This window comes from Porites lutea, chromosome 12, assembly GCF_958299795.1.
Source record: "Porites lutea chromosome 12, jaPorLute2.1, whole genome shotgun sequence".
NCBI classification, from domain to species: domain Eukaryota; kingdom Metazoa; phylum Cnidaria; class Anthozoa; order Scleractinia; family Poritidae; genus Porites; species Porites lutea.
The window spans coordinates 3,963,985-3,988,961 of NC_133212.1; the positions used below are offsets into that span (position 1 = coordinate 3,963,985).

General features: G+C 39.9%; 1 protein-coding gene and 1 non-coding gene across 2 annotated transcripts; one reads left to right on the top strand and one right to left on the bottom strand.

The window, feature by feature from the left end:
* The first annotated feature begins 3,097 nt into the window (after positions 1-3,097).
* On the top strand, positions 3,098-13,215 carry LOC140921925 (uncharacterized). The gene is made up of 3 exons (XM_073371922.1): positions 3,098-3,710; positions 4,301-4,816; positions 6,581-13,215. Exons 1-3 carry the CDS (start codon positions 3,098-3,100, stop codon positions 10,228-10,230), a joined length of 4,779 nt encoding a protein of 1,592 aa, XP_073228023.1. The 3' UTR covers positions 10,231-13,215.
* On the bottom strand, positions 6,346-6,418 carry Trnat-ggu (transfer RNA threonine (anticodon GGU)). Its single transcript has one exon. It is a non-coding gene; the product is annotated as a tRNA-Thr (tRNA).
* Positions 13,216-24,977: the final 11,762 nt, after the last annotated feature.

Consider the following 24,977-nt stretch of genomic DNA (forward strand, 5'->3'; position numbering starts at 1 on the left):
TGAAGACAAGGATTGAGAGTGAAGTGTCTCTGAAAATCCTGAGTCATGAATAAAAACCTTGCAGATAAAGTAAAGCAATATTAAGTTTTAAGATGGTTTTGTTATTTATCAAGATGAACTCGATTTAAGAATATCGCTCAATTAGCCTCCTTTTTACAACCAATAGTAAAACTAAATATTCTTCAGGCCGTTTTCTTTCTAATCATGGTCAGGAAATTTCTAAAGACTGTTTATGAGACCTCATGATACTATTGTCTCAAATGTTATAAATGTGCTTAAAGTGACGGCATAAAAATGAATCCAGAAACAAAACAAACATCAAATGCAATAGAAAATGTACTGACAACAACAACAGTTCTGTTTAATTCACTCAATAATAATTATTAGAGTGTTTGGACCATTTCTAAAAACCCTCTGATTTATAAACTTTTATTTATTTAACTGTGTCTGTGTTTTGTTTCATCTGGCTCCGTTTGCATTTTAATAAACAGGTTAAATGGTAAAAACTAGATGAACGTACCTCAAAGTAAGACTTAAATTATATATTAAACTTGGATTTTTTTATTCAACTGAGACGGCAACCGAGTATTCTTTAGAATTTTCAAGCATGTGTATTTGAACTATATTATAGTCCAGAGGCCATACATTGCGTGTCAGTCAAATCTCAAAAACATGCACCGTAAGTGACAGGAAATAATAACACCCGAAATCATAAAGAAATCAAACCAGACAGAAAAATCGATACTATATAAGCTTAATTAACCTCAGGTGAAGAAAATGTAAATTAGGTCATAGGTAAAGACTGCATGCATGAGCTTTAAAAAATGCTTCCAAAATAATAGCTATATAGAGGTTAGGTTATGAATTGGCCTGTTTATGTGACGCTTTCCTCGACCACAAATAAGATAAACAAACCATCAAACCAACTATGAACAAAGAAAGAATCTTGATAGCGGCTCTATTTCTTGTTGTGGCAGCATTGAAAGGACACAAAAAGTAAATAGTACATGACGGTAAATAAAATTTTTTCTCATGATTTGACATATCAAAACTTTGACCAATCTGAGACAAGATTTTAACTGACTAAAAACGTGACCAAGGTAAAAGCACATCCTAAAAAATATATTGTTCAAAGTTTTTTGTTGTTAATAAAGCAAATGAAATTCAAGATCTACATTAGAAAAACTCCATTGGCTCCCTCCAGGTGAACTTCAACTACCTTTCTTTTTTGCCAGGACAAACACAAGCTGCATGTCTTGGATTCCCTGTCTCCCTTGCGGAGTCAACTAAGTACTACCCCCAGGGTCTACTTAGTACCACCCACAAAGAGTGTATGGATGTACGGGCGTACAGGCATACGGTCACATGACTACCAAATTTTCTTGGATGGATAGATTACCAAATTGTGTTAGCTATGGGGCTACGCTTGTGCGCGCTTCATACATTTGTGGGGTTCCGCTATAAGTTCTCTTGTGAAATTACAAAGTTGCCATTGCAACATTCGGCCGATACCTCAGTCAGTACGTGACTGACACTCGACCAAAACTCAACCAGCATGTGACTAGCACTCAACTGACATATGGATCGATATGTCGGCCAACGCACGGTTGATATGTAATAATCACTTGGTTAGCTCATTTGGGAGAGCACTGGTCTGCTGAGGGGAGGTCACGGATCCAAACCTTGGCTGGACCAACACTCTGGGTCTTTAAATAAGAGAAGAAACTGCTGCCTCTTATGTAATGACATCTGCAAATGGATAGACTTTCTAGTCTTCTTAGATAAGGATGAAAAAACATGTAGGTCCCAGCCGTCTCACAGTACTTTCACATATCTGGTTCTTGTGGGACTTAAAAGAACCATCACCACTGTTTGAAAAGAGTTGGGTACGTAGACCCTGGTGGGGTGGCCAACCTTTCCTAAGCTAATTTGTGGGTTTTCTGTAAGGAGAGATCTTGATATACGGTAACTTCATGAATTCTCCTCCAGGTCTGGAATTGGCTACCTGTAAACAATGTGACTAGAATAGATGTATGTAAAAATCCTAAACAACCAAGCTATATTCGTGGCCCAGCTCTTACTGTGATTTACAGAACTTATAAATTCACCATGTGTATCTTGAATTTATTTTCAGTTGATGAATGACCAGGATGATATTCAGTCAATAACATTTCTTGATTAGAGAATTTTTCTTTGTTTTTATATCTCAGCAAGTCCAAAAATTCATGGTAAGTTGTTGTACATTAATCATCATAGACCTAAGGGACAGCTTATTGAGACGATGGCCTTAATTCATGTGGGAAAGTTTATTACAAGATTAATGCTATGCGAGAGCCCCTTTGCACTTACAACTGTACTCTACCAAACCAGTTCCATGCATTTGGATCATGAATTCCTAGCTTCTGCATTTTTTCCAGTCAACCAGGGTGCAAAGAAAGTTAGTTTTACAGCCTGCCATTCGGGCAAGCTGTAGTTAGCATGTACTAGCCCACAAGTCATTTCAACTAGCCCATAAAACACTTTTTGATTAGCAGGGTTGATTACGAACCTTGTGTAATTTGAATTTCCCCAAAAAACAGCACTTGCCCGTCGGGCAAGTTAAGAACAAAAATTACTAGCTCGATAGCAAAATCCACTAGCCCCGGGCTATCAGACACGACTTTCTTTGCACTCTCTCAATAGACAAAGAGGAACTTTTTGGGGAGTTTCTGAAACAATTTTTAACTGTCAGAGTAGAAGAAGACACTTTTCAAGAAATTTAGGTTATTAACGACACCTAACTTAATTAGCTTATATCAATCCATGTCCACTTATTACACTCAGTTTTATTTTCCTTCCTTCGATCTTTGTGACGAGAGAAACTGAGAGGTTTATCAAAAAACTGAATTATAGAATTATATTTTTAAGAAAAATAAGATTGCCAACTGAAGGATTATTAGAAATGCTTTGATTTTCAGACATTAAATTCCCCTCATCAACACCATAATAAAATATTTTGTGGAAAAGAAAAGAAGTTTTTTATGCTGATATTAGGGCTTTAAAAGGTTTTAATTTGTTATCTTTTATCTTTTAATTTTACCCATGATTATTTATACAGATGATGGTCTCTGATGAAGAGAAACGATGGATTGTTGTGGGAATTGCCATGAACAAAGTTGCTGCTCCCGTTTTGCGGGATGCTGTCAAACAAGGAATGGACACCAACTATGCAAATCTGGACAGACATTGTCAACTTCTCCACCCGCCTTGTACTCTAAAGACATTAACTCATGGGGTGGTCCAAGCAGATCCTATCTTGAAGAACCTGAAATTTCAAAATACAAACAACAATCATCTTGTTCATGGTGTACGCAACTACAACTTTAACATCAATAGCTCTTTAGATTTGGCCAAAGTATACCTGCCAGGTTATCTGGCTCAGTTTTCAGCCTTTGATGACACACTGGACATGACTGCAATCCTTCGTCTGTTGGGATTTAGGAACTACATGCAATTGCCTGCTGCTGTGTTCTCCCCACGCATCCAGGCCTCAGCTGATGATGTCAGGGAAAATGTCAGAAACAAATGGGGCCATGTTAATGTAACTGAGTGGACAGATGCTCTCTTTAATGATTGCTTTGACAAGCTGAAGACATTGGTGAGGAGTCTGGGATTGACAGCAGATGTGGAGAAGAACACATTAGATCAGCTTGCTGACTGGCAAACAAAAGGTACCATTAAACATGCACCTACAGTAAACTACAGTCAGAAATTATTTCTCAATTTCTAACTTTAGTAGCCCCTATTCTGTTTTAGCACAGTATCTCAAATGAGGGAGTAAAGTTTCAACCACCCCCAGTCTAGTCTCTTCATTTCAGTTTTCTGGCAGTTAGCATAGTATTACATGCTGTGGGGCCTTTTTATCTTTTCAACTCTGACCCCTGACCTCTCACTGTTTGTCAAATAACCCCTTACATATATAATAATAAGTACTGATGTCAATTCCAACTGACCCCTGCCACATTATCAAGTAAATTAGTGCTCGGTTCACCTTGGGTAGTTCATACATGCACATGTGTGCTGATGTCTCTGTTTGATTGACACAATGATAAGAGGACAAATTCATTGGCAACTGCTTATAGCTTGGCCTCTGATGACACTGAAAGATCTGTAAGGCAGTACATACAAGTCTACTGCCACTATAATATTATAACAGTTTTGTCTCTCTGTAAAATCTGCATTAATCTTCTGCAAACGTCACAAAGTTTTGAGTTTGAAAAGTCCACTGAACTGAAATGTTATGTGGTTAAATTTATCATAGGATGCCATCTGGTTATGGGACATGCTGTGGATAAAGAACTTCAACAGGAAGTAAGGGTCCTAATCAAGAACATCAGATCACGAATGAGACTAAAGAACAAGAAAATTTGTGAAATTGAAGAGGATGTTGCTATCCTAAAAGATGAAAGTTCATGCAAGAGAGCAAGGCTAGATGCACATGATGAACATCTTTATTCCGTTGAAGAGAAGGTACAGGAAGTATTAGAGAGCATTGGAGAGATGGAAAAGGTTCTAGAAAGACTGGAGTCTTTTGAAGGAGAGTTATCCAAAAGACTTCTTGCGGTAGAAGAAGGCCTTGCTAAGACAGATGGCAGAGTAGAAAACATGGAGCAAAGTCATACAAAGGTAGCTGGTGAAGTAGATCTGCTAAAGCAAAATCATTCTGAAGCAGTTGCTAAAGTAGATCAACTGGAGCAAAAATTTGCCAAGACTGATGACAAAGTGGAGCAAATGGAACTGGATGTGAAAAATTGGATGACACAGACTGGCAAACCAGGTGTGGGCAGTCTTAGCTATTTCTTTTCGTTTCTTTAAAAAAAAAAACTGATGCTATTTTTTGTCAGTTGAAGTAAGGGGGTGTTTACATGAGAAAACTCGCACCGGCGCGAGTTTCATACCGGAATGACTTTTTGATTTCGTATCGCGTTTACATGATGACTGGGTCATTTCATATCTCGTTATTTGAAGGTACACTTCATGTTGATAAAATACACGAGTGATTCAAAATCGCAAATGTTACGCTACCCGTTCCAGTCTACCGGCGGACCGATTTCACACCGGGTGGTCGTTTCGCGTTTACATGATACCGCTGCGAAATTTCATACCGGAGTGAAATTCTCGCCCCAGTACAAGAACCGGGGTGAACTAACGCCGGGGTGACTCACGCCAGCATGACATTTTGTGGTGGTATCATGTAAACAAATATAGAGCCTTGAGAGAGAACCGGAGTGAACTCGCGCAGGGGCGAAAGTCGCGATTCAAAATGCGACAGATTAGTAAGATGAAATTTTAGCGGTAAATTAAGCAGCTTTACCAACAAATATCAAGAAAGAGACAAAATTTGGCTGGACGGTACAAAAAAGTTTTCTTACTGAATTTGCAACAAAATCATAAAGAATTATCCCCGAAACACTGTCAACTGAAACGTAAACAAACTCCAACTAAGTGACGTCTTTTATTTACAAAAAGTTACGTTTTGATTGTTATCTAACTGATCTAACATTCGCAACTTTTGCAGTTGCGAAAAGAAAGCCTGAAAAAAATTCAGACTTGTACGGGATTCGAACTCTTGACCTCTGCGAAACCCGGTGCAGGGCTCTACCAATTAAGTTAACAAGGGAGAAGGTCATTGAATTGGTTCGTTATAAACCCGTTAAAGGATGATATATTCATAACTTCATCATCATCATAAGCTATAAAGCCAACTGGGAGCAGGTCGTTGAATTGGTTTGTTATAAACCCGTGAAAGGATGATGATGAAGTTATGAATATATCATTTTTTCACGGATTTATAACGAACCAATTCAACGACCTGCTTCCAGTTGGCTCGTGAGCTTAATTGGTGGAGCGCTGCACCGGTATCGCAGAGGTCAAGGGTTCGAATCCCGTACAAGCCTGAATTTTTTTCTGGCTTTCTTTTCGCAACTGCAAAAGTTGTGTATATAACTGCGATGATCATCCGCCATTTAATATTCAGAAATGTATTATTAATTTTGCCTTGTACATCTATCATGACTGAAGGCTTGGTTACTTATGGTGGCATCGACTGTTAAAAGTGGCAAAGACCGTTTATGAAAGGGAAATAGGCGACGGCGACAAGGATGTGGGCTAAGGCACCGATGAAGATTTTGGAGAAAAGATGGCAAAAGAAAATAGAGAAAAGAACATCGGGAACCTTTAAAAACTTTGTAGTAAATTTGAGAAGAAAATGGTGCCGATTTTTTTTATCAGTTTTACCAAATCAAAGGAAGAATGATCCTCGAACGCAATTTATACAACTGCGTAAGAAGGCTGAGAAAAAAGTCAGGACTTCAACGGGGTTTGAACCCGTGACCTCGCAATACCGGTGCGATGCCCTAACCAACTGAGCTATGAAGCCGTGGATGTTGGGAGCTGGTCAATTATGTGTTCATATGTTCCCGTGAGAGAAATGAATGTGATAGATGTATATGAAAGATATGGGAGAGGGAGGGGATGGTGCCGTGTCAGAGCCCGCTTATAGAAAAGTTACTGATCCACAACTCTTCTTCTTGTTTTTTAGATGATACTTTAATGAAACCCTTTGATCTGCCAACCTGTCGAAGCAAACTAGAAGGTCATTACTTAAAAACATCAACCGTTCCCACCTCTGTTTGGTGTAAGAAAGCCGTTGTTGACATTCACCAGATCTACACTCGACTATCCTTTGTGAAAGATCGGGAAAAACCCCCAGCTGGAACAACGCAGTCTGAGCTAAAGCATTACAGTGACATTTTCAATGCAAACAAGAACGGCGACATTCCAAAGAGAATACTCGTACAAGGGCAGACGGGAATTGGAAAGAGCACGTTTGTTAAGAAGTTGCTTGTGGACTGGGTTGAAGTTAATGAGGGGAATGGTGATGAGCAAGCTGCTGTTCTGAAAAATTTTGAGCTTGTAGTTGCTGTAAATCTCAAAGAAGTGTCCAAATGTCAAAGCCTTGTAGATGTCATAAGAAAGTCCAATGTGTTTGCAAAGGAAGACAAATATATGACAGAGGGCCTTGTTGACTATATCAGTAACAACCAAGAGAAAGTTCTTCTGATCTTTGACGGTTACGACGAATACCACATTAGAAGCAACTCAGAAATATGCGAAATTTTTTGCGGAAATAGCCTGAGAAGCTGCTGTGTATTAATAACAACTCGTATTTCAAAAGCTGACGAGCTACGAGGAAGTGAAGATCTGCATGCTGAAATCACTGGGTTTAGCGAAGTCGATAGAGAACACTTTATGCGAAGATTTCTCGGTAGCGATGAAGTGTCGAGGTTGCGAAGTCAAATCTTAAGTAACAGAGGTCTGCGAGAACTGGCAAAAGTCCCTTTACTTCTTCTGTTTCTCTGTACTCTGTGGAAAGAGGGGAAGTCAAAACACTTTGCAGAAACCAAAACTATGTTATATATGGACATCATCGAGTTTGTTTTAAATCACAGCTACAGGAAGCAATCGTCAACTGGTTATGTCGAAGTAGCAAATTTCAAAGACATCCTCTGTGAAATGGGAAAAGTTGCTCTACAAGGTCTTCTGAAAGATGATCATTTTTTTCGATACAGTCAGCTGGATTCTGTCCTGTCCGACGAAAGCGTCTTAATCGGTTTGCTTCAAATCACCGAGTTCTCGGAGGCCTTAAAACCAGTCGGAGTGGTCTCCTTTATTCACAAGAGCATCCAAGAGTTTCTGGCTGCATGGTACATCACCTACAGATGTATACCTGAAGGCGGGAATCTCGGTGAAATCGGGGTAAAGTTGGAGGAGTGCTTGGCTTTAGAGAATGTTTTCCAGTTTATATGCGGTCTAAGCGAAGATGGAGCGTCAACGGTCTTGAGGCATTTAAAGTCTGTCAGAATCTCTGATCCTTTGCTGGATTTATCCAAGGCAATACCCGACGTAGAAAACGAGACAGACGAGCCACTGAGTAACGTCACTGAGCGTCAGGAGAAGTTCAGAGATTTGGTTTTATTTTCATTTGCAGAGGTTGAATCAAAAGCTGAGCTTTCAAGTTCTTGTTTAGATTCGCTTGGGAATATCCTTTTTGTTTCCGATTCATTCCCCAACTACCTCTTGGAAAAGGCGATTGATACAAACTCATGGTCTTTGGTTTTGAATGGAGGTAGCGAAAACTTAAAGATCTCTTTCTCAATCCCGAGGCTAACAAATTTGGCTAAAATAGTCGTTACTAAAAGTTCTGAGTCCTCTACGTTTCCTAAAGTTGCAGAATTTTTACAAGAATTCATAGATATTGCGCCTAAAAAGTGTACATGTGGATTTTTCTCAATACTTTGTTTCCGTAATGGCCAGGTCTACTTTTACATCACAGACCTCGTACTGTCGTGCGATAGCCACACCAGGCTAGTCACTGACACTGTTGTTCTTTCTCATTCGGAACATTCAAGTTCAGGACAGTTATGTCTGAAATTTCTGAAAACTATTGAGTGTTACAATACTCGATGTTCGATGGAAAGTCTTGGTGTGGTTATCAAACATTGCAATCATTTGGAACGTATTGTTTGCGCAATCGATGAAAATTCCGAAGCTGGCGACTCTTTTTGTCATCTCTTGAAGCAAGTACCAAATCCTGACAGGTGCTCTTTGTCTATCGAGTATCATGCCTTAACATCAACTGGAGCAGCAAGGCTTGCATATTTGTTACCAAGGTTTGGAAACGTCACTTGTCTTTGCCTTTCCTTGGCTAAATGCTCAACTGATGCAGTTGGGAAATTGGTTGCCGCTGTCAAGCATAAGACTCTCCAGAAACTGGAACTGAATGGAATGAACCTGGGATCGTTTAAGGCGCTCGGTCAGTCGCTGCCTGAATTATCAGCTTTACAAACACTGTCGATAGGTGCCTCGGATGGATGCATTTTGCAGTTGGTGTTTCCAGTTGTCAGTGAGTCGTTACCAAGACTGAAGGTACGTGGCTTGACTGAATGCTCTGCTGAAGCAGTAACAAGATTGATTGACGTATTTAGGCACAGGACGTTTGAGGAACTGAAACTAGAAGATATCCACCTGACGTCAGCAGTAGCAGAAGTGCTTGGTCAGTTGCTTCCTAAATTATCAGCCTTGCGAACATTGAGGATACGTCGCTTGACTAAGTGCACTGATGAAGCAGTTACAAGATTGATTGACGTTGTTAACCACAAGACTCTTGAAAAACTGGAATTGAGTGAAATCTACCTGACGTCAGCAGTAGCCGAGTCGCTTGGTCAGTCACTGCCTGAATTATCAGCCTTACAAACACTGAAGATAAGTGGCTCGGATAGATGCAGTTTACATCTGAGGTTTCCAGTTTTCAGTGATGACTTACATGAGACGATTCGTGGATTAACTGAATGCTCTGCGGAAGTAGTATCAGGAATTGTTGCCGGTATCAAGCACAAGACTCTTAAGAAACTGGAAGTGAGTAAAATCAAGCTTGCGTCAGCTGTAACAAAATTGCTTGCCACTATCACGGTCGAGCACAAGACTCTCACTGTACTGGAACTGAGAAATGTCTGCTTGACGTCAGCAGCGGCCAAGGCGCTCTGTCAGTCGCTACCTGAATTATCTGCCTTACGAACACTGAAGATAAGTGGCTTGGATGAATGCTCTTCAGAAACAGTAACAGACCTGTTTGCTGCTATCCAGCACAAAACTCTAGAGGAGCTGATACTTAGTGAAATCCACCTGACATCGGCAGCAGCGGAGGCGCTCGGTCAGTCACTGCCAGAATTGTCAGCCTTACAAACACTGGAGATAAGTGGCTGCGGTAAATGCAGGTTGCAACACGGGGATATGGAGGCGCTGTTTGGCAAATTTAACAGACCTTCTTCCTTAAAGGAATTGCGGATAACTGATTTCGAAGCGAGAGGAAGTCTTGCCCAACCTATTCAAAACCTGTCCTTCTTTCCCTACTTGGAAAAGTTACAACTTAAAAACTTAGATATTGGTGAAGCTGACTTAAATGGTTTGCTCAAGAATTTGAAATTCATGCCTGACCTTCGAGTTCTTCACCTGTGGGCCAATCCACTGGGTCCAGGAATAAGATTAATGGTTCCGTACTTGCTTGAACATCAAAACCTTCAAAGTGTTGTTTTTCCCATTCCACAAATGTGTTCAACAAAAGATTTGGATTATGTTCAGAACGCCGTCGACGAAAAACGACCTCAGCTGAGAATTGGGCAATGGTTTTGAACGTTGCAGCTGTGCAGCCATCAAAAGTTATGGATGCACGCGGGAGGTTGCTAAGCAGGAAAGAAGCGTAAGAGTTCCTCGAGGCGTAGCCCAGAGCAACTCTGAACTGAAAGTCAAGCGTGTAAAATTTATATGCTGTTGTCTTAGATCGTCTTACGATCGTGCTTTTAACTACTGTTATGAATGAACAAGAACATAATGGACAGAGAAGCCATTTTTCGAAACATTTATTTGAAAACCTAAATGTTTCTGTTCTCAAATGAAATTCGCGCTACAATTTCTGCGTCATGTGTCCGTCCATTCAACTAAATTTAGAGCAAAGTGAACAAAGCTGTCTTGAATCTGAAAGCGTTTCCTAAAATATTTGCTTGAATTTTTAACATCAACTAGACTGAAAAGGCAACAACAAAGTTGTAATTGATATATTACCATTTCAAAACTTAATTTTCTCTACTACAACGCACAAAATGTACCTTAAATTCCGGGCTTAAATCGTTTAAAAACTTCGCTCACTCGGTTGTTCTACTGAGCTCTCCACTGCAAAGAAAACAAGGCAAGGCAATTTTGTCGCTTAATCTTTTCACTTGACTTCAAAACGACAACCGAGTATTTTTTCAACTTCTACTTTTCATTTGTATATTTTACCGGCATTTTTCACCTTTCAAAAGAGATTTGTCCAGTTTGCCTCAATTTTACCGCGCTAGCTTATCGTTGGCGTACACCAATTCCTGTTATCAAAACAGTTTTAACGAGTATACTGGCGATTCCAGGAAGACCTGGCAGACTATCAATGAACTTACTTTACGTAAATCTGGGAAAACAGCGGTAACATCTCTGAAAGTAAATGGAGTATCAATAACCAATCCAACTGGGGTTTCGAACGAATTTAATAATCATTTTGCTACTATCGGTCCAGAACTTGCCGTAATATTGATTCTCCAGATGGTGATGTTTATAAGAGGTGCATCACCAGCACAGACCAATGTTTTCAGCTCCGTCCGACCAGTGTTAACAAAGTTTTTTCACGTTTGAATAAACTAAACGAGTCAAAGGTAACTGGTCTTGATAAGATATCTGCTAGGCTCATCCGGGAATGCGCAGATCTCATTTCCATCCCTCTTTGTGATATTTTTAACCAATCAATTAGTCTAGGTATATTCGCGATGATTGGAAATGCGCAGGAGCTACCCCTCTTTTCAAACAAGGGGACAGAGATGACCTTAACAACTATCGCCCAATTTCTGTGATCTCAGTTGTGGCCAAGGTGTTTGAAAGAATTGTCTATGATCAATTATATGCCTAGTTAGAAGAGTATGACATTATCTGTAAATATTAATCGGGCTTTCGTGCTATTCATTCAACTGTGACGGCTCTTCTTGAGGCCACGGATACTTGGGCATATAATATTGACCGTGGCAAAATCAATGCTGTGGTGTTCCTAGATTTAAAAAAGGCTTTCGACACGGTGGACCACGAGATCAAACTAAACCTCTACGGTATTAATGGTATTGCGCATCAATGGTTTCAGTCATATCTAGAGGACCTAGGAAAAGATTGCAATGGGAAAAAAAGATCGTTGTGCCGTGTTTGGCTGTAATAATGATCGCCTTTTTACCGAAAACTATTTTATGAAGTTCTCTTTTTGCCTAAAAAGCGCGCGTAAATACTGAGCGACTGCCCCCTGGGCACCCCTTAATACTCCTTAAATCTAATAAATTCAATATGGCCGCCGTATCGGTAAAAAGGTCTATTATTGCAATACTGTTTCGGGAAACTGTGGGATAACCTTAAGGAACAAACTTCAAAAACTACAAAATAGAGCAGCCCGTGTTTTGACATTTTCGGGACTATGATGAAGACGCTGGTTACTTTTCATTTTCACAACAAAGGGTTTTCCCTTAGCTTCTTTTTTAAAGTAAGAGTTTCTGGAACTCGTAAATGGCCTAATAATTTCGGGTGTCTGACATTTCTGCCTTGTAGTTCCTTATTAAATGTCAAACATGATCATTGATCTACAAACATGTGCCTGACGCCTGATACTAGAAATTTATGGTGTAACGTGTTTACAAATGGTTGACTGCTGCTATATTAAAGATGAGAGAAAATCATAAAAACAAAGAATACGCTTACCTGAGTTCAAGAATCGAAGTCTCTGGTGTGTCTACCCTCAATTCCAAAACGTTCACGGTCATTGCAAGCTTGAATTTTTTTTAAAAAATCAAATGAAAAATCTAGCGCGCCAGCATGAAATTGAAAAAGCCAAGATGGTTTATAAGTCTTTCACGGGTTGGCTCCAGAATGTTTATGTATAACCTTAGGGACCCTGAGAATAAACTTTGCATTCCATTACCACGGACAAATTATTACATAGGTAGCTATAGCTATAGTGGCATCATTCTGTGGAACATCTCCCATACAAAGTGAGGTAAGCAAAGTCCCTTAAGAAATTCAAACGTTTTTTTAAACAAGTACTCTAGGGCACGAAATTCGTGGAATGTAGCCTTTTATTTGATATTTTTATATTGTAGATAGTTTATAATGTTTTCTTATTTGAATTGTAAAGTAGATTATTTTTAGCTGATGAATTGCCCGTGGATAAATAAAGATTATCTATCTATCTGTCTGTCTGGATAAGGGGCCTAAGTAAGGGACCATCCTTGCGCCAATCATTTCATGAACTGAAAGGAAACGGACGTAACTCAGTCCCTAAACTTAGACTCAGCTAAACGAGGAGTAGTTGCTAGTTTTTCTCTATCACGCCTCAACGCGGCGGGCGAGCTTTTGCTTTCGCTCACGTCAAGCGCCAGTGCTGACCCGGTCCCTAGTCAATAATGATACACTTGTAATTAGTTTAATTAATTCAATTTTAATTACTACAACAGTTGCTTATTTTAATTTACAGTGTACCCATTTAGTGGCTCCTCCACTGCTACGTTGGTTTGACACTTAAATAAAGGTATTGATTGATTGATTGATTGATTGATTGATTGATTGATTGATTGACTGCTTGTCTGAATGTTTTGATGAAGTAGTAACAAGTTTGGCTGCCGCTATCGAGCACCGGACACTTGAGGAACTAGAACAGTGTCGTCCGTGCCAGCAAAGGCGCTCTGTCAGTCGCTACCTCAATTGTCACCCTTAAAAGCACTGCAGATGAGTGGCTTGTCTGAATTTTCTGATGAAGCAGTAACAAGATTGGTTGCCTCTATCACGCACCGGACTCTCAAGCACCTGAAACTGAGTGAAATCAACCTGCCGTCAGCAGTAGCCGAGGCGCTCGGTCAGTTCCTGCCTCAATTATCAGCCTGACATAGACTGAACTTAATGGCTCAGAGGTATGCAGTTTGAATTGAAGGAAATGGAGGCACTGTTTGACAGATTCAACAGACCCAGGAGCCCATGACTATGGGCTCCTGGCAGACCTTTTCCTTTAAAGTGTTATACATCCGTACTGATGTTCACTCAAGGGGAAGTCTCGCTCCATTCACCAAAAAACCTCTCCTTCTTCCCCCAAATCACGAGGCTTTATCTTACAAACTGTGATATGCATGAGCGTGACTTTTGCAGTCTGTTGGAGAATCAAAAGTTCATTCCTTACTTAGAAGTTCTGGACGGATAATCGACTCGGTCACGCGGTAAGATTGATGGTCCCACACTTGTTAGGACTTCAAAAATTCGAATTTGTCCGCTTTGATCGAGGACGTACGTTGTTCAGAAGAAGATTTGGATTATGTTCGGAAGGCCGTCAGAGAGAAACTGCCTCAGTTGAAAATTACAGCATAATGATAATAAGAAAAAAGTGAAACAATTATCCTTTTCTGCGGGAATGCATTATTTACCTCAACAATCGCCCCATGTAAGGGAATTCATGACAGTCTTGGATTCTGGATTCCACGCGGTGGATTCTGGATTCCAGCTACTGGATTCCAGTCTAGGTTGTCAGTAGAACTTGGATTCCGGATTCCAATCGTTAGCGGGATTCCGGATTCCTTGAGCTGTATTCCGGATTACAAAACCCAGGATTTCGAATTCTATAAGCAAAAATTGTCCTGCTTCCGGAATTTGGGTTCCCTTAAATGGCGCGATCAACAAAGTAATTGAAACAAGGAAACCCCTCGCGCAGCTCTTGCGCGTTTTTCAAAACGCAGCTGTTGTAAAACTTGACCCCGTTTACACGGGTCAGGAGAAATTGAACCGAGAAAAGCTTGCACGGATCTGCCTTTCGTTTACAATCAATCTGTAACAGAATTTGTATGTTTCTATGTAAACGAGTTGCACAGGTAAAATAATTCTTCATTCAAAAAGCTGTCCGGACCCGTGTAAACTAGCCTGGGTGTTCAGATTGCGTTTTATATGGGGCATCCAAAATCCTCAGATCATACGAAAGCCGAATCCAATGATTCTTACTTATTATTATCCATTCAAAATGATTTTAAAAAACATGTTTAAATCGATCGATGTTTTAATAAGTTCTCGTCTAATTTGTCTGTTCCTCGGCAATTTCAGGATATAAGGGATGTTGAAGTTAGCGATTAATCTTCAAATAGCCCTTGTCATCTATTGAGTTTTCCCGCAGTAGTTCGGCTGTTTCTTCCTCGCAAAACGTGTGAAATTTTCTTCCGTTTTCTCCAGTTCTACCAAACTAACGCAACCTTGTCCCCAGGGCTTCTCGGTTGCCCGTCCCTTTTTCTGGCGATAGCCTGTACTATTGATGTCATGTTATCGGATATCGCAAACGCCATCCAAATTTGGTCAGCGCTAACTGGTTATGAATTATTGGCCGGGGGATGTGAGCCAATTAGAATAGGAGAAATATCTTGAATGAAAAATAGTTACATTTAATCTTATTACGTTATATTTTTAATCTAACACTCCCTACATTTCTGCGCCATTTTGGACCTATCCCAAACGAAGCAAGACAACTTTGCAACCTTCCTGTAGTTCTGGAGCCAAAGAGAGTCAAGTATGGACTGATAAGCGGCATGTTTGCGTGTAATCCATATTTAGGAATTCCACGAGAACATTTTATAGAAGATCTAATAAATAAAATTACGACTATTGGTCCGTGGTTTAAATTCGTTCATAGATGTCCTGTTGCAGGCTTTCAGATACTGGGGACGGTGCCAAGGAAGAAAAAAAGGACGGGAAAAGAGAGATTCAGTGACGGATCTAGCGGAAGGGGGGTCGGGCCCCTACCTTAAGTTAGGGCTAAACTGTAACCTGTTCCAGGATCCGTCCCCACGTTCTGAACGCCTAGAACAGGCTAGGCCTCGACCGAGATAAAAATTATTTTGAAACGGAGCCCCCTCTTATCGAAGAGACTGGATGAGCGGGTGCATGCCCCCCCCCCCCACCCCCTTTACTTGAAGATTTGAATTCGCCGCTGCTGTCTCCCCCTCGACTCCCTTTCTTTGTCCTCCGTCCGCTATCCACCAACCTCCACCGACCCCCACCGCCGCCCCACCCCCACACCCCCGCCCCCATTATATGAACGTCAAGAACAGGCAAATTAGTGTCAAAAGCTCTGAAACGTGAAAGTTGTTAGCATGACCCCTCGACAACCCTTCCCACTCCACCCCAAACAAAGGGTGCTTACCATTTGACAGAAAAATCCGGTTGGGGTGTCGAAAGCATACTGGTAAGCAATTTGCTAGTTTACCGTAGAAATGCCACATTCGTTACGGTTTGAATCCAAAAAAAGGGCGAATTTGTGTCGCGTGTCTGGAACACAGAAGGAACTGAGAAGTTGGTTAGTGGTAATGAAAGGACTACGTCAAAACTTCGGTTGGAATTTCCGAAAAGTGACCTTACCATTTACCTTCCATCCGGAATTTCCGAAATTTTCCGTCAAATGGTAAGCACCCAAAGTCTACCTTTTCTCAGCTTCCGGCTTGTCCTGAGACGTTTTCGCTTCGGCTTGCTAAAAATTTTGTAAGATTGCTTTAGTCCAAAGTAAGTCAGCTGGTTAAACATCCTGAGCAGTTGGCGTTAATTAGTGATAAATAAAGGTGTCAATTCAAAACTTTTTATCCAGTTTGGAAAATTGAAGATTGCTTTGCCTGTGGATACGAGTAGAAGATCAACACATCAAGACTGACCTGCTTTAGAAGGACAAGGGTCATGAGGGGACACAAAGGGCTTGCACTGTAAGTACCCCGGAGAGCTCCATACAATTCCTTATAATTTTGTTATAAGGAATTGTATGGAGCTTTCGAGGAGACTTTTCTTAATTAGTTTAGGCGCGGCGGATTTTGTCACGTATGATCAGCGCGAGGTGTTTCTCCCGACACCCTTCTGTCAGGAAAATGTCATCATATTAAAGCAAAACAGACACGATCGCGTCGGCGGGCCGAAGCCGGCAAAAATAAAAGGCTTTTCTTCTTCCATTTCAGAGGTCAGTTTTGTTTCGATCTGGTCAAAAATCAGGTTTTTAGGTTGTCGGTAATAAAATATTGTCTTATTCTGTTCTCAAGGACCTTTAGAAAACGAGACAAACGAGATAATTGACTAGAGAAAGAAGCGTGAAAACGCTTTTTTGGAAGAAAATTTTTTTTAATTCCGGCAGCGATTTTTCGAAATCGCGAAGCGCAATATATTCAGTTTCTTCCAAAGCCGTCATGATTAAGCAGTGTAATGCCATCACAACTAAAAATGAATTTAGTTTGTATCGCAAAAGCCGCGAAAATAGAGCTGAAAAAAAAAATGGATCGGAAAAATTAATAAAATCACCAAGAAACCGTCTCGCGGGAGCTTTGTCAAACAAACCGTTGGTACGGTTTATTTAACCTAACCTGGAAAAGGAGACGTCTGCACGCAGAATGCATTTCATCCTATATGTAGTTGTGATTTCCAGAACGGACCTCGGGAGCCTCATTGCCGTAATATCTTCTACATAACAGAAACCACAGCAGAATCGCCCTGCTCGCGTGCTAACTTTCCGCTCCAATAAGTATTATGACTATACAGTACCAGTGAATTGTTTCAAAATTTAAAGCGGCCGAAATTTATTTCCATCAGCGCGTAGTTAGTTAGTTAAGCAATAATAATGCACAGCACTGTAGATAACACGGTTCTAGAATATCTGACGGCTTCGCGTTTTGTTCGTCGCTGCATGCGATTTAATCGCTTATAACCTAACAGAAAATGTAAATGTACCTGAAAGAAATGCCGTGTATTGCCTTACCTTAACGCTGTGATGTGTGTAAATTTGTCTTTTGCTATGGTTTTAGACAATACGACTTCTGCTGACTATCAATTGTGCGTCAAAACAAGCGCGATAATGAAATAGTCGAAGTGCCATGGTGTAGCACTTTATGACAAAGTTTTAACTGGAAAACTTGATGCCATCTGATGTACACCTGTATAGTCTATGTTTGTAAGCTCTGCCTAAAGAATCACTGGGTTACACTGCACCCACGGGTGTGCCACCTAAAGTGCAGCCTATGTTTGTTAGCTCTACCTAAAGAATCACTTGGTTACACTGCACCCATGGGTGTGCCACCTAAAGTGCAGCCTATGTTTGTTAGCTTTACCTAAAGAATCACTTGGTTACACTGCACCCATGGGTGTGCCACCTAAAGTGCAGCCTATGTTTGTTAGCTCTACCTAAAGAATCACTTGGTTACACTGCACCCATGGGTGTGCCACCTAAAGTGCAGCCTATGTTTGTTAGCTCTACCTAAAGAATCACTTGGTTACACTGCACCCATGGGTGTGCCACCTAAATTGCAGCCTATGTTTGTTGGCTCTACCTAAAGAATCACTGGGTTACACTGCACCCATGGGTGTGCCACCTAAAGTGCAGCCTACGTTAACTTTGTTAGCTCTACCTAAAGAATCACTGGCTTACACTGTACTCACGGACGTTTGCCTCGCGCTCTCTTCAAAGACAAAAAAGCTATAGTCTGTTTGGCCAAAAATCAAGCTTTGTTTCCCCTAAAAATTTGACACCATATTAGGGCCCCGAAAGACGTTAAAAGTTCCTCCATAATAGAAGAGTGTTTTGCTAGAGTTTACAAACGTTTGGCTCATGAGTTTCAATATAAAGATGCAAAAAATTATCAGCATAATTATAGCACACAAACATTGTCATCAAACTCCTGGCATGTGGCCTGAATAAGCCAAGCAAATATGAATAAAGCATATAACAAGAAATATTCGTCAAATGGTCTCGTTAAGTAAATTATACTTCACTTTGCGAAAGAAATTTATCGCTTGTATCCGTGTTACGCATCGAAAAAGCGAGGAGTCATCGCATGACATTAGGTAACAGAGGTAATACTCACGAGTTTCACGAATTCCCATTCCACGATTTTTCGCCGAGTAACAAATTTAAAACTTCAATTCTTACCTTACAGTGGTCGGTTCATTTACCTTACATTTGCCAACACTAACAAACATGAACAAAACGATGAAATCCGGCACTCTTCTTTCAGAAGTAGCAAGCCGCATGAAGTAAAATCCACCGATATGCCCTGCATTCTCACTACGAATATAAACATTTGCCGTGAAGAAAATACGACGAGGAAGAAAAAATGCCAGATCTTCGCCTCGGCAATGTATTCCAGCTACCAAGCCGGCGTATCTCCAGAAGGTGGACTCGAGGTGGGACAAACCTTGTGATTTTTTAGGAGCCCTTTGCGCGCAAACTAATTTATTCTGGCGCGAAATGAAGATTAAGAAAATGCATCTGAAATCTAATACACGACAAGAAAATTTTCGCACTTTCGAGGAGCGTGACATATTAAATGGGATTAAGTCGGATTAGCTGCCCGCGGAGAAAACATCACTGCGTGGGATGGTACTTCCAGTAAAAAGCCTCTGTGTCCTCTCATGAGCAACACCTTATTTTTTTGCCCGCTTTTTCGTTTCCCTAAACCAGCACTGCTTGCACTGCACGTCTTCGTGCAAGCGATGCGCACACTGGATATTTTACTTTACAGGCGATGCAATTTTGTCGGATTATTTTAAAAATTGCATCAGTCCAACAAAGAGCTACACGTCAAATCACCATATCAGAGAAAAGAGGAGGATTAGTTACGGCTTTACAGCAGTTTAAACAGAAGAGGGAAGAATTTACATTTGTCACGGAAAAATATTATCAGCTCGTTGAATTTCAATTTTTTATGTACACTGAAATACAACTCAAGTTCGATTCTTCGACTCGAAGAATTTGATCAGTAAGCATACTTGTTGTGGGGCACAATCTTTGGAGGTAAAAGATATGAATGAAACTACACCTTTTTCATGGGAGTCTGTGGTAAAAGGTAGTTGCACGGCGCAAGAATTTAGAGTTAGTTTGGCAAAGAAAAAGACGAATGGGAAAGTATTTATTGTTCACAGGAAATATTCGCGTGACTCGGCGTTCACAAAGACCCCTTCCCACTCCACCCTGAGAAAGGTCTTGTAATGGCAGGGCTCGCCCCAGACTTAATTACGGCCTCAGTTTAATTGAATCTTGGCTTGAATTTGAAAGATGTTTTGTTGGGTTTTCTCGCCTCAAGTGTAACATTGTAACCCTCTGACTGTTCATAACATTACTTAATGTGTAATTTGAGGTGTTGACTCGTCACATTTGATTTTTTTTAAAAAATTCAAGCTTGCAATGACCGTGAACGTTTTGGAATTGAGGGTAGACACACCAGAGACTTCGATTCTTGAACTCAGGTAAGCGTATCTTTTGTTTTTATACTTTTCTCTCATCTTTAATGTAGCAGCAGTCACCCATTTATAATAAACAAGTTACACCATAATTTGCTAGTATCAGGCGTCTGGCACATGTTTGTAGATCAATGATCATGTTTGACATTTAATAAGGAACTACATGGCACATGGCAGAAATTTCAGACACCCGAAATTATTAGGCCATTTACGAGTTCCAGAAACTCTTACTTTAAAAACGAGGCTAAGGGAAAAACCTTTGTTGTGAAAATGGATTTTATTCGCATGAGAATAAAGAATCATTTTCATATCAGTGATTTAATTAGCCTTGCTTTGAAACAGAGACTTAAGGAAACTCAGAAATGGCCAAATATCACACATCATCCATGGTCTCAAAAATGTCATTTGGATTATCATTAGCTACTCGTCACCGAGCTGAATGGAGTAATATTCCACTAGTTATCACTGAGCGTCTTGGATAAAATATCAAGGGTGAGAAAAACTCCTTAATTTTAGCATGAAATTTCAGTGCTAATATCATAGGTGACAAATTACTCCTTAATTTTGGCACGAAATATCAGCGTTAATTTCTAATTTCACTTGTGAAATTACAAAATTGCCATGGCAACCCTTCCGTACATCTCAGTGTCAAGATGGCGACGAAGTTTTAAAATGCCATGAATGAAGATGTCAGGGCACAAAAAGACACTTTAGAAAACCTGAACACACAAGAGAACATCAAGAAGGATTCTAACAGGTATTTTGCCGAAAAAGTCTAAAAATTCTGAACTTTATAAGCCAAATTTAAGGTCTAAACATTTGAGAGAGTGGAGTTCTCGATTGATACGATCCAGGACAAACATGCATGTCAAAAATCCAAGATTGCTAACGTAATTTGTCACCCATGATATTAATAGGTAATCAAATGGTATACTTGTGAAATTCAGGAATAATTTCACTTGCGTTTTGTCCAAATCCTAATAATTTCCCTCGCCTGAAGGCTCTGGAAATTACTAGGATTTGGACAAAACTCGCGTGAAATTATTCCCTAATTTCACTCGTCACCATTTGATCACACATACTTATTTATAATTTAACTTGTGAAATTACAAAGTTGCCATGGCAACATTCGGTGAATACCTCAGTCAGTACGCGACTGACACTCGACTAACACTCAACCGGCTCGTGACCAGCACTCAACTGACATATGGATCGATATGTCGGCCAACACTTGGGTGTTATGTTGACCAATAGTTCGCATTTAATAACCACCTGGTTAGCTCTTTTGGGACACTATTAGATGAAAACCTGTGAAAAATATGTGAAATAGCCTGGGACAAGAAAACACCCTGTGAAAAAACCTGTGAATTTTGCACAGCCTAAATTTTTGAGAAAATTTCAAAATTTAGGACCCTGTGAAAAAACCTGTGACTGAAATAAACCTGTGAAAAACCCTGTGAAAAAACCTATGATTGAAGTTTGAGAAAATTGCCTAAAAAACACCTCTGGAAAACCCTGTGAAAAAGCCTATGAACAAATTTTGAAAAAAATGTGTGAGAAACACTTCTGAAAAACCATATGAAAATACCTGTGAATAAAAAATGGTTGAAATCGATAACAGAAATTTGCAAAGACCCACTGAAAAAACCTCTGAATAATGAAGGAATGAATAATGTGTGCTTATATAATTTTATTTTACATATATATGTACATATAAATAAAACACATGCATTTAAGCAAAATAAAAAGCTGGATGATTTGGTGCAAGACATTTGTTTTGCTAGTCAGAGTTTCATGCTGCGAAAAGTAATGGTTACAACCAAAGATACAATAATAATAATAATAATAATAATAATAAATTCCATAAAATGTTTAAATCACATGACAAGATTAAAAACGAAATAAAAAGGCTAAAAAGCTAAAATTACAATCAAGAGTAAACTTACAATTATTTAAAGAGCTAAAATTACAATTAAAAGTAAACTCACAATAATAAAAACAACTATGATAAGAATGCATGACTGAAAAGGTGAGTTGTTAGCTTGGCTTTAATAATACTAACTGCGGTGGCGCTTCTTATGTCAAATGGTAACGCATTCCAATGTTTTTGTGCAGCACAGGTAAAAGAACGATCATCTAGTGTAGCTTTAGATTGAAAAACGCGGATAACTAAGTAAAAGGTTACCACTAGAATTCCTTAGATTATATTTAGATGGGAGCCTAAGAGAAATAAGAGACGATAAATAAGTAGGCGCTAAAAAATTAAGAATCTTAAAAGTAATTAAAAGTATTTTAAACTCGATTCTATATTTAATCGGTAACCAGTGTAATTCATAAATAAGAGGCGTTACATGACAAAATTTCTGTTCTCTAAAAATCAGTCTCGCGCAAGCATTCTGTACTCGTTGGAGTTTATTCAACAAGCAGTCTGGTAGTCCAGGGGCGGATCCAGGGGGAGGGTGCAGGGGGTGCGCACCCCCCCCTGGGATGACCTGCGGCTGCTTTCTAATTAACACTGTGCAGTCGCTTGACAGACATACAAAATCTGCTCTATCGTTTGATATGTATTCTCAGCAGTTCACATTATGTTATTTCCTAATCAAAAGCCCTCTTCTTCGTATTCGCTTTTAAAATTTTTTACGTCATCGGTCAGTTAGTGGTGCACCCCCTCCTAAGAAAAATCCTGGATCCGCCCCTGTAGTCCATGTAAAAGACCATTGCAATAGTCAAGGCGACTTGTTTATAGAAAATAAAGAACAATATGAGTGCCGGTCTGCTGAGGGGAGGTCGCCAATTCAAACCTTGGCCAGACCAACACTCAGGGTCTTTAACTAACTGAGAAGGAAGTCCTGCCTTCAGTTTGTAATGACATCTGCAAATAGATAGACTTTCTAGTCTTCTTGGATTAGGATGAAAAACCATAGGTCCTGTTTCAGAGCACTTATATGTATCTGGTTCTTGTGGGACTTAAAAGAACCCACACCACTGTTTGAAAAGAGTTGGGTTCATAGACCGCAGTTGTGTGGCCAACCTTTCCTGGGTTTGGTGGGTTATCTGTAAGGAGAGATCTTAACATATAGGTAACCTCATGATTCTCCTTCAGGTGTTGAAATGGCTACCTGTAAACAATGTGACTATGTATGTAAAAATACCATAAAACCAAGCTATCTTCTTGGCCCAGCTCTTACTGTGATATACAGAACTTTAATTCACCATGTGTATCTTGAATTTATTTTCAATTGATGGATGACCAGGATGATATTCTGTAAATAACATCTCTTGAATTGATCAGAGAATTTTTCATTTTTAAGTCCAAATAATCATGGTAAGTTGTTGTACATTCATCATCAGAGATCTAAGGGACAACTAATTGAGAAGAGAGCCTTAATTCATGAGAGAATTTAATTTTATTAAAAGATTAATGGGAAAGCCTGCAGGGCAGGTGTATTTTGGGCAGTCTAAAGCTGCTGTTTATGTTCGTATTGTTGTAGCCACCATCTTTGATTTTATGACAGAGGAAGATTGGGGAGAGTAGAAACAGCAGCCCTTCAGTAGATACTAGGGCGGAAGAAGGAAAGGGGGAAGGGGGAGGGGAGAAAAAAATACGTCTGCCCAATATCATTGTTCTTTTGGGAAACTCCGTATGCTGGTGTTACACGGGTAATCTTTTAGAGGATACTAAAATGCTACTTGATCCAAATTATACGTTTTTTGCTCTGGCGGGTAGATTATGCTCTGGACCGTTCTGTGTGATTTTAACCACTTGTTTCACACAGCTGGGAGGTCATGACACGCTTATTGATTTTCTGTGGTTTTTATTTCTGGTCGGCATGATTTCCCCTCTGATGCAAGAGCATTTTCTTTGACCAATTTTGATGTGTAAAGCTCTTGATTGGGGCTAAATAACACTTTTAGGTTCTTTAATTTTCTCTAAAGTGACTCAGGATCTGAATAACTAAGCGATTTTCTTTAGTCTGTGAATGTGATGTTTTCCTGCAATGTTGTATTACGCTGGGCCCAGCTTGTTAGTTTTATTTGCAGGATGTTAAATTCTTACAGCAATTTACAGATCCAAATTTAGAAGAATGAATTACATCTTAAACTGAAGCTACATCAGTCATGAAGAATTGCATTGTGACTCAGCCAAGATTGTTTTTTAAGCAATGATAAACTCCAGCTTGTTTTTCTTAAGATAATATAAATCTTTGGACTGGAGCACATAGTTCCTCCCTTGGTAATTAAGCTTTTGAAATAGCTTAACAGTCTTGAGGCCTCAGTCTTGTGACTGTTTAGTTATTGCCACTTTGTGATCAGGCAAGAACATGGTTTTGGTTGTCCACGTGAAACTCATCAGTTGCTAGGTTGCCTTTGTACTTAATGCTTTTACATGAGCAACTTTAGTTGTTTTGTGTCATGGCAAGAACGGTACAGCCATTCTGTCTAACTGAGCTTTGACTTTGACTCGGCTTCCCTTCCACCTTGAACATTAATACCCGCGTGGCAGATCAAAAATTAGTGTAAAAAGGGGTCAGTAGGCCCACACGACTTTTACCTCATGCCAAATTGCTGCTTGTTTAAATACCTTTTTTCTCTGGTGTGTATATTATGCTCTAGAGGGTTCAATGTTTTGACTGAGAAAATGTGATTTTCGTGGCTTGTTTCACACTGAGAGGTCTTTATTGCGGCCAAATAAGGCTTTTAGGTTCTTTAATTTTCTCCAAAGGAGAAAACGAGAGAGATTTTCTTGATTTGCCTTCAGTAGCTGATGTGGAACCTTCGATTGAGGGTGACTTCACCACTGGCAAATTGACATGCACGGATTTTGAATTTCTCCATGCTGGACTGGCTTTTTCAGGCGTGTCAAGAGTATCTTTGCCACTCTTAACCAGTGTACTTGCCTTGGATATAATTGCAGCTTTAATGAACTGGTACAACTGGCCCAAGTTGCAAATTCTCCAGCCACATGGGTTACAGACCCGATCAGAATACTGCATGGAATCTTGAACTAACGGCAATCCAACTTCTTTACAGATTTCGGCTAACATAACCCAGAAGCACTCCTCTTGTTCTGATGGCCTGAAGAGATT

What these genes read in the sequence shown, in the direction of transcription:
- LOC140921925 (XM_073371922.1), top strand. Translation starts at nt 3,098, where the DNA reads ATGATGGTCTCTGATGAAGAGAAACGATGGATTGTTGTGGGAATTGCC. An exon ending in TGCTGACTGGCAAACAAAAG is followed by an intron (nt 3,711 to 4,300) that starts GTACCATTAAAC and finishes AATTTATCATAG; the next exon opens with GATGCCATCTGGTTATGGGA. An exon ending in GACACAGACTGGCAAACCAG is followed by an intron (nt 4,817 to 6,580) that starts GTGTGGGCAGTC and finishes CTTGTTTTTTAG; the next exon opens with ATGATACTTTAATGAAACCC.